The following is a 17680-nucleotide window of genomic DNA, read 5'->3' on the forward strand; positions in this document are numbered from 1 at the left end:
AGAGCTTCAGGCAACGTCACAGAAGGACCATATGCTAAGAGAAGAAGGTGAGCCAAGCCACAAGTTTTACAACCGGAAATAGCCTTCTGTGAGTCCTTTCTCAGTCTGTGAGCAAAGAAAGAGTGGGCTGAAGAAATGAAGGATTCTGAAAAGTCTGGATGGGAGAAGCCTAATCAGTCCCAGTTCACAACAGATAAGAGGTTCTCCTTTACTTTGAACAAATAATTCAGGACAAATGAAGTTCCTTGGCAGAGATAAATTATAAAATTAATTATAAGTTTTCTGGAATTTCAGGCAAAATGCAGAAATTCTTTACAGAAAAATCTGAAACCCCTCAACATGATGCCTAGTTTTGTCAGATTAAGTATTTGGGAAGAAAAGGTTTAAGAAAAAAAAATTCACATCATAGGAAAACCTCATTAGACTGCATTTCTTGGACTTGTGGGGAGCATGGAAAAAATCCAGAAAAACTGCTTTGGAGGCCCTTGGCTAAAGCTTCAAAATTATGTTACTTAAATAAAACAGGAAACGAAGGAAGGCAATAGCCGACAATACAGTCTCCAAACCCTGGACCACCTTAGCGGCACACAGAGACTAAGAATACTTCTAAGAAACTGTTGTTGTAACACAGAAGACCAGAACCGGATGAGCTGAACAAACCAAAGGCATCAGCTGTCCATCCAATACACAAAGACTTATCTAGGTTCAAAGACACACAAAGGACATCTACAGAGGCGGGGCCTCAAGAAGAGCCAGGAAGGGAAGGGCTGATCACAGCACAGGTACTGTAGCTCCTGGCTTTAGTCCTACTTTGCACGTTAAGCAGTTGAGGAAACCTATGAGCAAACTACTATCAAAGAAAGGTCAAGGCACAGACTATGCCTCTATGGAGTTGATTCATTTCAAACATGCAGAGAACTCATGTAGACTTTTCAAGTCAGAAAGTACTTACTAGAGAAAGGAAGCATTGCTGGGATGCATGTGGGTGATAGGCAGACGAACCGGTATATTTTGACTTAAGAGTAACTCATCAAGCTGTGTATTTCTGACATTTATGACAATGTTTTTTCTAAACTGGCAAGTTGGAAGTTAAAGTCTCAGAAAAAATAGATGAATAAATTACTCAAAACTATTGAAAGTAAGTAAACCAAAGCCTCAACAACTTTCATATGGATTCTAGAAAAGACAAACCTGGAGAGAAAGAAATAAATGACTAGCAAAGTAATTCAAGAAAATGTTCAAAATTAAAGGACACATGCTTCTGGGTTGAAAGATCTATAAAACAGAAATATGGTAGCTTAAAAGAAATCACTGTAATACCAGCAAAAAGATGAAATAAATGAACGAAAAAGCCAGAACTATCCATATGAATAGAAAATAAAAAGATATTGGTGCTGTATTCTAATAACACTATGGAAAAATTACTTTCTACCATGATTTCTGTACCCAACATAAATACACAATTCACGGTAGAATAAAAAATAATCTTAAAACCTTCAAAGTCAAAACTTTGCATCCTGAACCATGGAGAAGTTTCACTTATCATAAAGACTGACAACCTGACCTGAGTTCAGTCACAGGATCCCTAGGATGAAAGGAGAGAAGTGACTCCTGAAGATGTCCTCTGACCTACACACACACACACACACACACACACACACACACCACACCACACCACACACACACCACACACATACACACATACTATACACACACACACACCACACACACACACACACACACCACACACACACCACACCACACCACACCACACACACACCACACACACACACCACACACCACACACACACATACACACATACTATACACACACCACACACACACACCACACATACACATACACACCAAACACACCACACACCACACACACATACACACATACGATACACACACCACACACACACACCACACAGACACATACACACCAAACACACCACACACCACACACACCACACACACACATACACACATACACCAAACACACCACACACACCACACACACATACACCAAACACACTACACACCACACACACCACACACACACCACACACATACACCAAACACCCCCCCCCACACCACACACACACAAACACCACACACACCCCCCACACAAAAACACTACATACACCACACACACACCACACACACACCACACACACACACACACACACACACACACACTGAAGTCGAATAGCACTCAGGCATAATGAGAAATGGAATGCTGAATCATATTCTAACAGTCAGTAAGTGTGCTCAATAAAGTAAGTCAGACACGAAAGGACAAACGCATGACTTCACTTACACAAGATACCCAGATAATTCAATCTGTTAGATTTCGGGGTGCAGAGTAAGCAGACAAAAGGCAAAGAAGAGACCAGAGTCTGACCTCAACAGATGAGACTGTGTTCATTAGCACACACAGCAAGGGGCAGGGGCAGCTTCTCCCTCCCAAGAGAATGGAGGGGTCTGCAAGGGGAAAAATCTAGCTGGGACTTTCTCTAGAGGTGGATGAGGGGCTTGAGAATGAGGAAGTGATGCAGCTGTGGGGGCCTAGGCGCAGGTCTGTGGTCTCTCAAGTCAGTCTCAGCCAACATTCCTCTTTGTGGCTGACTGACACAGTTGAGCAGTCCATAGAAATTTGTTTTAATAATGGAGGCACTCTATCAAAGCCCAAAAAGACAGACAGCGAACAGTGGTTACTAGGGGATAGGAAAGAGCGACTAGGGAGCTAGTATGGAAGGATGAAAACATTCTGGAGATGGACAGTGGTGGCCCACAAAAAGATGGGCAAGTTTAATGCCCCTGACTGCATGGTATGCTTAAAATAATTATGTAACACCTTAGCATGCATACAATTGTACCATAACAGAAAAGATAGTAAAATGATGTTGGGGAATATTATGTTAAGGTGTGTAACTTTTGTTTATGCTGCATTTATTTAACTCTATGAAGCTGTGATTCTTTGCCTGTCTAAAACACCTGATAGTCTAATAAAGAGCTGAACAGCCAATAGTGAGCAAGGTGGGGCTGACGAGCAGAGAGGATAAATAGAAGGAGAACCATGGAAGAAAAAGAGCAGCAAGAGAACAAGGGAAGGAGGATGTCAGGGGCCAGCCACCCAGCCACCAAGCCAGTCACAGAGTAAGAAGGAATGTAAGATATACAGAAGTAAGAAAAGAAGAAGTCCAGAGGCAAAAGGTAGTTGGGATAATATAAATTAAGAAAAGCTGGCTAGAAGCAAGCCAAGCTAAGGCCGGGCATTCTTAACTAAGAATAAGTCTATGTGTGTGGTTTACTTGGGAGCTGGGTGGCAGGCCCTGAAAGAGCCAAGGAGCCAAAAGAGTAAAACAACCAACACACAACAAAATGAGACTGAACTACTGATACACAAAAAAATGGATAAACCTTAAAATAATTATGATAAGTGAATGACATCAGACCCCCCAAAAATTAAAAGAGCATATTCATAATTTCACTCGTGTAAATTTTAGAAAACAACAACTCGTGATGGAAAAGCAGATCTATGGATCCCCAAAGACAGCAGCAAGGACTCATCAAGGACACAAAGCCACTCCTGGGGTCAGGGCAGTTTGTTACATTGAATGAAGAGATGGCTTCGCAACATAAGGAGAGGACTACATGGCATTTATCCTGACCAAAGCTTCTGGGACAGAGATCTTTCCACCCTTGGTGCCTTAGCCTTCTCTTGACCAGGGACTCCTCTGCTGGTTGTCTCCACTGCAGGCACCGATGTCCTGCAACTCTCATTTGGTCCTATCCAGACACTTAACGCGCATTCTGCTTGTTCTAATAGGTCCCATCATCTGGGTTCCTATGGCAGCCTCTTTTAGCTCTCTTGTCTCAGTGTTGCTTCCCTTCTAATCCCATCTCACTCAAGGTTCAAGGCCAATACTTTATATGGTAGCAGGCAAAGGCAGGGATTTCTGTCTTTCTCACTGTTGCTTGGCAAACAGCAGATGTATTCTGGGGGAACACATGATAATTTTCTAGATGGTAAAAGAGAAGGTCAGGGGACAACCAACATTTAAAGAACCAAATACATTTTTACAAAGATGTCAAAATACAAACAAGCAAACATGAGTCAAATCAGTCCTGACACCTTAAACAGAGATCCTGGGAGAGGAGATCAACAAACACAGAACCCTTTGAAACTTCCCAAAGCTTCCCAACCCCTCCCTGCAATTGCCAGCCAGTTTTTCAACATTAATGATAAACTAGGGGGTACAGAGCTACCCACTTCAGAGCAAGGCTGTGAGAATCCACTGAACTGCACCCTTAAAATAATTCATCTTTCCCCAGATCAGAGCCCCGAATGGAAGCCCTGAAGTCCTAAGGAAGTTACTGTAGAGACTTTACTTTCTAGACTATCACACACTGGACACACACATGGATTACCCTCCCTGGCTCTTCCGGAGAGATCCAGAAGCTAATCAAGAGAATTCATCACACTGGTCACTAGTTAAAAATTTATGGATCGATTTTCCTATAAAGACAATGTGACAGAGAATCACACCTTCCAGACCAAAGAGAGAGCAGCAAGAGGGAAGAGTGGTGGAAGAGAACACCTAGTCCTGTTCTATTCTCCATATGTACGTGTGCAGGCAGCACACATCTGTACATTCTGTGTATGCACCACACACACACACACACACACACACGTGCACACAGGCACCCACGCACACAGGCTTTGCATGCACATAATGGTAACCGAACGTTGAGTGTGAGTGGCGTCTTCAAAGGTGTTCCAATTATAGAACAAGGTGTTAGACAATATTAACTATGAGTTTTAAAGCCTTTTCTGCTAAAATTCATTTTTTTATAACTAGGAGTAACAAGCAATTGCCACCAAGCCTGGAATATACGAAAATCAAATACTTTGCCTATTTACATATGGTTCCCTGAAGCCATTCCTGATTAAAAATTGTACTGTTTCAATCTTCCTTCTAGAGATATCTATTAGCTAGAAATGCATGTGAAGTCCAATAAATTTAGAATATAATTGCATGTATCTTATACAAATTGCTTCTCAATGGCTTCTACTCATGAAAATAGAACAAAAAGCAATGATCAGCTCATTATAAATCTGCAGAAGAGTCCCTGGTAGTGAGCGCAAGTCCCCAAAGACCTTAAGCTGCAGCTCATTTGAGTTCAGCAGAAAATAATCACTTCTGATCTGAGCTCCCAGTGCACCTTGGGAAGCACCCCATGGCTCAGCCACGCTCTCCGACTAAGTAAGTGTAGCCCTGTGGAGTATTTCCTGCCTCCACGTGGAGACCAGGACCAAGAGATTCCAAGAGTCCCGTCCAGACACAAAGAGGCAGCACCCCACAATCACAATCTCAAGAGCACAGCCGACTTCAGCCAGTCTGTCAGGACAAGGAGAGATGGGCGGGACATGCTCTTGGGGCCCCATGCTGTCCAGACTCTTTAGCAATGTCCCACATCTTTAGCCCTGAACACTTTAAAGGGCATGGGAAACAGTTTGGCTTCGATATTTCCACATGCTGTAACTGCTCTAGCCCACTGACCCCTAAGCAGGACTTGAACCCAAGGCGCTCTCTCTGTCTGTCTCTCTCTCTCTCTCTCTCTCTCTCTCTCTCTCTCTCCTCTCTCTCTCTCTCATTGTTTTTATTAAGCTATACATTTTTCTCTGTGTCCCTCCCTTCCTCCCCTCTCTCTTTCTATCCTCTGCTGAGACCCCCACACTCCCAATTTACTCAGGAGATCTTGTCTCTTTCACCTTCCTATGTAGATCCACGTATGTCTCTCTTTGCTGTCTAGGTTCTCTGGGTTGTGGCCTGTGGCCTGGTTTTCTTTGCTTTATGTCTCACCCTTAGCACAGTTCTCGCAGAGATAGAAAGAGGTTGGAGCCACACCCATCATCTGTCACTTGGAAGAAATACAATCACTGGGGCATTTCAGGGCACATGGTTTGCACACCACTTGACTCTCCACGGACACAGAGAAGGTAGAGAATGGCTCCAGTTCACAGACTATCCTCATTCAGCCCACTCCAGTGCCCAGAGTGTGTGTGCTTGGCGGAGCAGCACAGATGAAGGGAGAGAAGAAGGCATCAGTCCCAGAAAGGAGGGCTAGCAGAATGTTCACTTAACCACTCTAGAAACTGGACAGTACAACATTTTAAAAACCCACATTCCCAAAGCAGCTAACTGCTCAGATCGGAAATGCACACCCATAAGTCACACAGCGCAGGAATCTACCCTGTGAGGCCAAAGGTCTCTAGCCCTGCTCCCACTAGCTGCTGACAAGTGCCCAGTTTTCTCATCTGTTAAATACGGACAGTACAAGGAGGGTTATACCTCCCTTAACAATGAGGTGCATTCTGAGAAGTAGGTCCTTGGGAATTTTATCCCTGTAGGAAAAGCACTGAGTGAAATCCGCCAAGCACAGATGGTGCAGGCCGAACGCTTCACTCCTCCTCTTGATGCACTCAAGAGCCGACGTAATCTGTGGTCAATGAAGCAACTCTCCACCTACCACAGCACAGAGTTTGGCCGTAACTTTCTTTTTAATAAGTAGAAGACACACCAAAACCGAAAAAAAATAAACCTAGTAAATACATGACCCATGTAGTCATTTATGATCATTACCCAGGGATATGGACAGAGCTGGATATGTTATTCTTGCAAGGCAGACGGCACCATAGGCCTGTCCACATGTATTAGTTAGTAACTCTCTGTGCTGTGACATTACAGAGTCACTAGATAATAGAAAATTTTCAGACCCATTACAAGTTCATAGAGCTAACATCCTATGTGTGGCCATTGATCAAAACAGCCTTCCATGGAGCATGACAGTACTTCGCTTCTACTTTAGTCACTGGGTACTGTGAACAAGATGAAACTGGCTAAAACATGTCAAGTACTTAAAGTGTCTGGCCACAGCAGGGCTCGGGGAAGAACCCCCAAGCGCTGTCACTATTATTTGATAAAGTCTGGCCATCTTGGCGATTAGGAGAACAAAGGAATCACACTGCTCTGCTCCTACCTACTGGAATCCTGCAAGCCTCTCTTCCAGCTAGTAACTGCATGCAGAAATATTTCTTTAAAGTTTTTATTAGGATTTTATTATTTATTCTGTGTGTGAGTATGTGCGCATGCATGCACAATCATGCCTGAGCCTACATATGAGGGGTCAGAGGGCAATTTGCAGAGTGAGTTCTCTCCTTTTCACCATGTGAGTCCTAAGGACTAAACTCTAGGCAACAAGTGCCTTTACTCCCCGATCCATTCCACTAGCCCAACAATTCTGTGTGTGTGTGTGTGTGTGTGTGTGTGTGTGTATACACAATCTGCATTTTTTTACTCTTTTACCAGTCTTAACTACTCCCAATCCTAGATGCTTTATAGACTCTATTTATTAATTTTAAATACCTTTCTTGATCCCCCAGGAAAGGGAAGTACAACAGGATGATTAAACTGGGAACAGGGCAGCAGGGAAGAGCACAAAGACAGGTCTGGGCCGCCCACCCGTACTATCACACATAGGGCAGCAGGTTCTGTGGCCACCTCCTCAGAAACAGCTAACCAACCCCATGGTTCCCTGTGCAATTCTTCCATTCCCAAAAGGCTGTATTCGAGATCAGAGGACTCTGGCTCCTCCTTCCTGGATAGCACTGAACTATTACTTCGAGGGATTTTTAGGTTGCAACCACTACTTGAGATGCCAGGGAAACTGATGAGATTTCCAAACACTCAACTTGTTCCTTGTTTTGGACTGAAAGTCCAAGGTAAATTTAGAAAAGATATTAGTTATCCTGAGGAAATTTTTGAGACTGGAAAAATGAAGAAATTTAAGAGTACCATAAGATGGATTTTTTATTTGTTTTTTTGTTTTCTCTTTAATCATTTTTCCAAAATAGCCATTTCAGCAAACAAAACACAAGAAACAACCAAAATCAATAAAGAAACTGGGACTGTCAGGAAACAAAGACCTTAAAAGTTCTAGTCCGTCCTCTCAGAAGACTCAGTACCCTAGTTTTACAAGGGCTTCCCGCACTCCTTGTCTAATCGGAGTCAGTGGTCCTGCCGGGCTCCGCACACTCAGTACCTTTCTCAATCCTGTTCTGAGATAAACAGAAAGAGAACAGCAGGAAAAGACAGTTAGGTCTCCAAGTCGGCAATCCACAGCTCTCTGCTCCAAGGCGTCAGGACCTTAGAGAAGGCACGAAAACTGGAATGTCTGCCTCCAGAAGCCACTTAACTGCTTCTGTCAAGGAGGGTCTTATAAAAATGATAGGAAGCCAAGAACAGGTCCATACCTGACAGATCCCAACCATCGAGATGGTGATGTCAGGCATAATAAAGCATTTTGGCGAGGCAAGAATGTACACCTGTGAGAACCAGGGGAAACTTGACAGGTTCCTGTTTTCCTAGCTCTTCCTCAGCAAGCTAATTGTGGTGACTGAACAGCCGACCCTGAGCATTAAAGAACAGCAATTGGCCGTGTGGATCCGACGGCTGCTCTCCTGGGCGATGGGAAGACAAAATGACAGCAGTGCTTACATGCAGAAATATTCTGCACACAGTGCAGCGCTGAGCCAGAGTGCATTTAGATGGGGAAGAGGGATGCTCTGCAGACTGGTGAGCCAGGATGGAGGGGGAAAGGACACACAACACACAAACACCCGTGTGACTCTGGTCACACTGCCATCAGAGCAGACTGTACCTTCGCAGCTATAGCTGTACACGGCCACCGCAGACCTGTCCACCAGGTTTTCATCGTGATGCCAGCTCACCGCCATTTTCCCCATGCCAAAATAAGGCTCCTCTTTCAGGTATGGCATTTTCTGGGGATCCATGAAGTTTAGCAAAGTCAAGTTGTAGGCTGCTCTGCTCCTAATGTCCACTTCATCATCACAGGATGACCCCATGCCAACCCTGGGGAACTCCGCCATGCACAGTGGCACAGCATCTTCGTTAGCCTTCTCTTTGATGGCCAGTTCTTCCAAGGCCTGGATGGTCTCACCCTGAAAGTAGTCATTGAGCTTGAGGAAGGTCTGGCATGCAGCGGCGATCTCAGCCTCTGTGTAATTGATGGTGCAGCCCTTCACTGGCCAGGGCACTGTGAAGAGTCTGGTGTTCAGGTACTTGTAGGTGCAGCCTGGGTCCCCAATGAGGATGCGAGACACTGGGGTGAGCACATCTTTGCCTTGGATCCTCACCACGTCCCGAAACATGCAGCCATGCTTATGCAGTGCGAGGAAGGCGTCAGGGACCTCCTTATGCAGCTCCTCGGATATACTGCCGGCTTCCCGCAGAACCAGTTTAGGATATTTCAGCTGCCACTAAAATGAAACCAAAGGGGAGAAACGGGTATAAATGGCTACTATCTTATTATTTCCAAAAGGTTATTTTCTTTATAAGGGTCCAGGAAGAAATTAAACTACCTCATGGCTTTTCCAAGCAGGGTTCATATCTTACCAGTCTAAAAAGCAAAAAACTTACACAAAACTGACAGGAGACTCTCCAGTGAGCACTGTCGGGCTGAAGCTCTAACTACTAACAATCTTCAGCACCAACAATAAGTGAGAAGAATTTGGTCTTTGAATTCCCAGGCTTCTTGTGCCTTCAATCTCTCTTGCATCCTTTGGCTTTGCAGAAAATATAATTTTATTTGCAAACTAATTATTGTCTACCGTCAGTGTTTGCTCCATGCCAGGTTGTTCTGACTCAGCCAGTCTGGCTAATTTCCCATGCCTTTACACACACTATCAGCCCCGGCCTACGGATACAACACCGAAGCAGCCAGGCTCTGGGGAAGCTTGCCCTGAGTCACACTGGTAAATGTCAGGCCAGGATGTACAGACTGTAGTATCTGTCTGGCTCCAGTGAGGTGATCTTAACTACCTGACTGAACCCCTTCCAATTACTGGCAAACTGGCTTCTGGTTCAACACACTCACCTAAAGAAAACTCACTTCTCTGGAAGTGAAGACATTAAGTTTTATGAACACAAGAGTCATGACAATTTGACTCCTGACTACAATACTAGTGCCCAGAATACTCTACAAAAGGCAATTCTACTGGTGCCATAAGAATGGGGTATTCAGACATATCCCCCCAACACACACACTAATACAGAAACACACACTGACGCTGCTCAGGACTGTTTGGCTTTCCTGGCACCACTCCGGCTCCTCGGCACAGGATTTCTGCTTGTCCCTATAAAGTTTAATCTGAATTGTTCCCTCAGTTTCCAGCTGAGTCCTCAAGGAAAAGCCTAGGGATAGCAACCCACTCACCTGTCCTCAGACCACTGTGCTGTTCAGGCCTTCATGCGTGGGGGGAGGCAACATGCTTATTCCTGTAGGTGTGTGCATGTGTACATACAGACACATGTGCACCTGTGTGCTTATGTGTGCAGAAGCCAGAGATCAAGGTCAGGCATCCACCTTAATCACTCACTGACCAGGGTCTCTCACTGATTGGCTAGCCTAGATCCAGGGATAGGCCTGTCTCAACCTCCCCAACATTAGGATGACAGACGTGTACCATGACTCCTGGCTTTCTACATGGGTACTAGAGATACAAACTCAAGTCCTCAGGCTACAGGCTATCTGTGACTATAGCATAATCTAGCCCATTCGGGTTCATTTACAGGATGGATAGGGGGCAATCCTGTAAGATTCGACAGAAAGTATACAAAAGAAAACCAAATTCATCAAGTCTGACCATGGAAAAAGAACTCACTAAATAAGTAGAGTCTGACTGTCCTGCTCTCAGAAGCATAAGAGCTAGATGATCATGGATGTAACATGAAAGGGCAGAGACATGTGGAGCACTGCTGGGATGATCATGGATGTAACATGAAAGGGCAGAAGCACATGGCACACTGCACATGGCATACTGCACATGGCACACTGCACATGGCACACTGTCAGGGAGTCACCCAGAACTTACAGTTTCTCTACTCCATTTATCACAACTGCAAAATAGAGGCAGCAACAGCACCCTGTTCTACTGCACAGTCCAGGGAGACAGCAACAGCAACCTGTTCTACTGCACAGTCCAGGGGGACAGCAACAGCACCCTGTTCTACTGCACAGTCCAGGGAGACAGCAACAGCAACCTGTTCTACTGCACAGTCCAGGGAGACAGCAACAGCACCCTGTTCTACTGCACAGTCCAGGGAGACAGCAACAGCACCCTGTTCTACTGCACAGTCCAGGGGGACAGCAACAGCACCCTGTTCTACTGCACAGTCCAGGGGGACAGCAACAGCACCCTGTTCTACTGCACAGTCCAGGGGGACAGCAACAGCACCCTGTTCTACTGCACAGTCCAGGGGGACAGCAACAGCACCCTGTTCTACTGCACAGTCCAGGGGGACAGCAACAGCAACCTGTTCTACTACACAGTCTAGGAAGACAGCAACAGCAACCTGTTCTACTGCACAGTCTAGGAAGACAGCAATACAGTCGTGTAAGAAAGACCATTATGGAACCTTGTCTCAAAACAAGGAAAGGAGAAAGGAGGAGAAGGAAAATGGAAAAATGAAGTTCTACAACTATTATTCTGTTTATACAGCTAACAACAGATTATTTACTTATACAAGATCTATTTTATGGTAGCCATATTATAGATAGAGGGTCAAAGACATTTTTTAAAGGATTAGTGGATTTGAATGTATGTTTTCTAAATGTTTGTACAAAATGAAGCATACAATTAATAATCAATCTCTTATTGAAAAAATATTTGTAATCTATATGATAAAAATCAGATTAGTATTCTTAATAAGAGATCAACTGATTCTGTTGTATGTGTATGATATGTATTATGTATATAGGACATATATGTTGCATATGTGAATGTATATACACACACACACATATATATATATACATTCACATACACACATATATAACACATACACACATAATAACAAATAAAGAAAAAGAGGCCACAAATTTTAAAACGAGCAAAGGTAGAAAAAAGTGGTCAAAAGCTGAAAGTGCTTACCCTCTGGGCATGTACTTTGTATATTTTAATTTTGTTCTTTGACTTTTACAAGACTTTCTAACCTAGATGTAAACTACTTTGAATAAAGAAAATCAAGAAAAAAGACCATTTTAATTTATTTTCTTTATGGAAATTCTTACACTTGCCAGAAATGTATTCTTGATATGATAAAATGATACAGAATTGTCAACCATCTTCACCAAAACGTCTGCCTTATTTGACTCTGCTGTGTCTGTCACACCAAGGGTTACTTTACTGCGATGAGAACAATCAATGGGAGTGGGCTAACTCTGCCACAGTCTCAAGGAAGACAAATGGGAGCAAACGCCTCCCCGACGAGTCCTTGTCTACCATATAGACAGCGGTTAATCTAGTACCTGGTGCATGGAACAGCCACGGAACATCAGTTATGAATTGTCTTTAGAGAACGGCAAGTAACTTTGGAGAAGAGACGAACATTAAATAATCTGAGTTCATCCTGTCAGGCGAGTAAGTTCACGTTCCGTTTAGACAGGTATATGAGGAACCTCAGATAAAACACAGTAATTTGCAACAGCTGTTGGCAGTCTTTCAACTATGTTAGCGTAATTTTTTTTTTATTAATCCTGTTAAAGTTTTTCTAGGGAGTACACAGTCATGAAATTATATTATCGCTGGTTTGGTTGCACACTATATTTCTTGAGCTCTATGAACACTTCTAGGGCATAAATGATGATGTTTCATTTCGTATTTGGAAAGGTATGGTAGCCATAATGTGCCAATACACAGACCCTATCCGATGGCTCGGAAGATCTACAACACTGGCTCTCCAGAGGTGAGGCTCTGTCTTTGCCGACTTTAATGCACTAAATGCGAATTCTATCTTTTCCTCTCCTACTGGTCTGAAATAACTTCATCATTTGGAGAAGACAGACATGGTGCTGAGTGAGTAAAACACCCATTTATAGGAGGTAAACTCAAATGAGGCCCAAAATAACTATCTTCAATTTACAGAACTTACCATCTTTAAGGAGCCTGGGACAGGCTCCACCTGACAACGTCAGTGGCCAGGTCTAAAAACTCCATCTATAACCTGCTATCACATGCTTTGCTGGTAACACTTCATGCTTTGCACTCTGGCGCATCCTGCACACTGTCCTTTATGATATTTTCTACATAATTTTTATTAAAAATACTTGCAACTTGGCAACAATCCCAACACTAAAAGGCTACAGAGTCACTTGGCCCAGCCTCCAGCTGTATGATGCCAAGTGGGACCCAGAGGACCTGTGTAGGATCTGCTACAGGTTGTCACAGCTGGGCTGGTAAAGCCAGAGCCCTGTGTTGGTTCAGGCATTAGTTCACTCAACGGCTCATGCTACTCTGTGTGTTCATGCAATACCCAACCAGCACTTGTTAGGCATCAGACACGGGATAAAGTCCATAAATATGCTGATAAAAATAAGCTAGGTCCTACTGATAACATCTCACATAACTGCATGGACAGAACGGAAAGTAATGGAGTAAGATATTACCAGGGCAGAAGTACAAGCACATTGTTATGGGAGGATAGTTGGGAAGAGAAGAATGGAAAAAAAATCCTCATTTGGGGGCTCACAGACCAGCCAAGCACACACCATCTGCAAAGCCCTAAGTTCCAAGAATGCAAGAGAACAAAACATCCCCACACTCTCTTCAAGCTTGAATTCTGGGAAGGAGAGCCACACACAAATGAATAAATAAAAGACTGTATATCGAGATGGCAGCGAGTGCTTTAGAGGAAAATACAGTTGAGTGCACAGGACTGGGTTGCTGTGCTAAGTGCACATCTCACATCTCTCTAACAAGGTGACCTGAGGCCGGAAGAAAGAATGAGGATGCCGGCCCCGCAAAGACCTGAATGAGAGAGCTCCAAGTGAAGGGATCAGAGTACAAAAGTTCTGGGGTAGAAATGTGCTTGGCTCATTCCAAGAAAAGAGGAAGAAGGTCATTGTAGGAAGAGGAAGAATGCCGTTGTAGGAAGAGGATGTGAGTTGAGGGGCCAGGAAAGCAAGAACAGTTAAGGGAATTGTGAGGAGTTGGGCACGTAGTGCTTTCTAAGTCAGTGTCCCGTGCCGGGCTTCTAGGCCTCTACTTGTAATGAGCTGGGAAGCTGGGAAGCTACCAAGGGACTCTCAGCAAGAAAGCAGATAGAGTTAACTAAGAGAAAGCTCTGGGGTAGGGTGGGGTGGGATGGTGAATTGGCTTAGTGGGAAAGAGCGCTTGCTGCCAATCCTGATCACCAGTGTGGTAGTAGGAGAGACTGACTCCCACAGATTGTCCTCTGGTTTCGACATGTGCACCATGGCACAGCACATGTGCACACACAGGCAAAACAAATGAGTGAAACAAATGTTAAGATTTCCCCAGATGTTATGCTGAAGCGGAGGAAGAACGGAGAAGCTGGGAGGCAAGGGCTATGGGGACGGCAGCAGTTTTGGCCTCAGGGGAAGCAGCAGAGGCAGGAAGCAGCCAAGTGATGCATTACAAGTGGAACTTCCTGGGACAGTGGCAGGATGCGCAATATTTACATAAGGACACTTTTCTTAGGTGAGTAGGTGGCTGCCAGACAGTATCGGGGAGAAGGGTGCTGGCAGGAACAAAGCGGGAAAGAGGAGGGCAGAGTAGACGGAGTACAGCAAGGTGTTCCCCAACACTGCTGTAGGTGCGGGTCAGATTCCGAACACAGGTAGTCTGGATCTGTCAATAGCATTGTAAGTGATAAGCGGACATGCCTAGTTTGAACTTTACCTTGGAAAGTAAAGCACGCCTTTAATCGCTGCACTCAGGAGGCAGAGGCAGGCGGATCTCTGGGAGTTCAAGGCCAGCCTGGTCTACAAGAGCTAGTTCTGGGACAGGCACCAAAGCTACAGAGAAACCTTGTCTCAAAACAAACAAACAACAACAAAAAAAAAAAACAAAACAAGAGACTCAACAAAATGAGTCAAGCAGCGAGAAGGTAGAGGAGGTACGTATTGAACACACTTTAATCAGCTCTGTTCTGATGGCATTGCAGGGCACCTTATCAGGACAATACTGACACGCTACAGGTGGGAGATCAACAAGGGCTTCAACTGTGCTGGCCAAGGCAGAAATCTGAGACATTCTGGGGAAGTAAAATTGCCAAGAATCCCCTTCTACCCAGGGGACAGAACCAGTGGGGAGTAGTTGGAGATAAGACCCCTAGCCTGAAGAACAAGACAAGAGGACCCCACTAGAGGAAAAAATGAGCCAGTGCTGGGAAGCACAGATCCTTAATAACATGTAAGTCATGCCTCCTGTCACCTCTTCTCAGTCCTGGGCAAGTCCCCCAACTGTCAGCATCTGACCTCAGAGCCTCTGTTCTCAGCTCTCGCTCCACCTTGGCAGCTTCAGGCGTGTCCCCTTTCAAACACAGCTCAGAGCCCTTGTTCCTAGACCAGGACTTCCCGTGTGTGCTTCTAGTCACAGGGCTCCTTTCCGTACCTCCCACACTAGCCATCCCGCAAGGAAACTCAAGAAAAGCAGGGATCTCTGTCACCTTTTGCAACTTTATCTTTAATTCTTAAAACATTTACAGCCTCGGTGGGGAGGCTAAAGCATGCAGTTAACTAATATGGATCATACTGTACTGGAGTACCAGGAAGACTTTCAGGTAGAACCTTCTAGTATACTGTCAGGACTGAGAGGGGTGGTCACAGGCAAGCAAGAATGGGCAGGATTTGGGGCCCCTGGAAAAGAGGCGAGTCATCTCAGAAAGACTAAGAGATACAGCAAAAGATGGAAGTACCAGAGAGCCAGAAAGAAGAATCCCTGGTCTGTAGACTACCTGCCTGTGAATCTCAAAAAGGCTTTAACCTCTCTGAGCCTCGGTTTCCTCTGCTCCAAAGTGAGCCCTACAGCAGCTGCCGTGGAGGACTATGGTGGTATTTAGATGAGTTAGTGTGTGCAATGCTCTCGGAACAGCACTGGTGCCGCCTGGCACATGGGGAAAGCGCACAGAGAGAGCCTGGGGAGCCACACTATTTCCCAGGGAGCGGCTGGGAACTGGGGAACAGCTTTGTCGGCTGACTGTGCCACTGCTCATTTCCTGGTGTCCTGGGGCAAGCTAACAGAAACTCCCTTTGCTGTTCAGCTTCTAGCTGTTGATGCTGCTGCTTTTTTGGCTCTTTATTTCCCCAGGTGTTTTGAACTGGAACATGCCACAGAGAAGGAGAAACAGCCCAGTCTTGGAATCGATCAATTTGAGCTCTGCCTTCAGTTCTGAAGCCCAGACAGGAACTTACACGCTCCTGATGGTTGAAACAGTAATGATAAGAGCCACTGGGTATCTCAAACTTGAGAGGGACAGTTCTGACTCCTGGGAGAAATGAACAAGGCTGGTGTGACAACTAAATACAGGAGCAGTCACAAAACCCGACGGTGCCTGCCTGGCACTGGCTAAAAGACAACCAACATGTCCACATGCTAGGTGCATGAAATCAGAATCTTGCCACAGGTCTGTGTAAGAGGCCCAATGTCAGCCATTCCCATCATTCATAAATACTTCCAGTCACAGTGAATGGGGAAAGAAAGCATCGTATATATACAATGGAATACTACATAACCACAAAAACAAAACCCTGTTTTGCACCAACATGAATGGAACGAAAATATTAACTTGAATGAAACAAGCCAGACACAGTAAGATAAACAACACATGATTTCACTGAATCCTGTAGAACATAACTGAACACAGGTCTCTAGAGATGGGGAAAGAGAGCATGGAGCTGGGACAGGAAGAATTAAGAGACACGTGAAGATTGGGAAGGATGTCGGGGGTGAAGAAAAGCAGCCTCAAGAGCAGAAGGGTCACTATGGGCACATATATAGGAATACCACAGTAGACCCACTAATTTAAACAATAATATATGCTAATAACCACACATATTTTTAGTTTATCTCTTAAGAGAATAAGTTTCCTCCAACCGTTTTGTCGCTGTTTTGTTTCTGGTTTGTTCCGTTTGCTGAGGGTCCTGCTCTGAGCTGCTGGGCTGGCTCTTTCCTGTGGCTGGGTCTGTGAGCACTCACCACAGCACAGTCTGTGAAAACAGAGCTTTACAGAAGCACTGGGCTTATCAGCAGATGTATTTAACATGATTAGGTACTGATAGCTGATTTTTAGAATGAGTCTTGGGAAATTAGGGAGCCTGGAGGGGTTGTCTGTCTGCATCTGGGTTTTCTCCCCACTGTCCCTGGTGTGTGGATGGTCGGAGCAGAGCGGGCTCTAACCTTTCCCATTTAGCTCTTCATGCTGTTCCTGCACAACACTGAGGTGGGAGTGGCTGGAAGCTCGGCTGGGACAAGTGAGTACCAGAAGGTCAGCGGGAGTATCAACAAGCACTTCGAAGCGGACTGCTTTTGCTTGCTTTAAAGGGACTTTTAAAAATTACTTTTTCTTCACTGTAAAACAAGTCCATGTTTCTGTGGATAATTTGGGTAACTAGATAAGCTAAAACAAGAGCAACCTATTACTACTGAATATAATATTTCTGTAATCATTCCTCTATTTCAAGAGGCCACCTTCTGAGGAAGTGTGTATGTAGGTAAAATAAAAATGCAAACCACCCTAGATTACATAACCGACTTTTAGAAGTAACAAGGTAGCATGACCCACACCTG

At 44.7% G+C, this 17680-nt stretch overlaps 1 protein-coding gene across 1 annotated transcript in view; it reads right to left on the reverse strand.

Moving 5' to 3' along the window:
- Fto (FTO alpha-ketoglutarate dependent dioxygenase) overlaps positions 1-17680 on the reverse strand; it is a 349758-nt gene that overhangs the window by 236261 nt on the left and 95817 nt on the right. Inside the window, exon 3 of the mRNA XM_038312636.2 lies at positions 8731-9349. Within this exon, the coding sequence (XP_038168564.1) occupies positions 8731-9349 (619 nt within the window). The remainder of the gene's footprint in view (positions 1-8730; positions 9350-17680) is intronic.

This window comes from Arvicola amphibius, chromosome 15, assembly GCF_903992535.2.
Source record: "Arvicola amphibius chromosome 15, mArvAmp1.2, whole genome shotgun sequence".
Lineage (NCBI taxonomy): Eukaryota > Metazoa > Chordata > Mammalia > Rodentia > Cricetidae > Arvicola > Arvicola amphibius.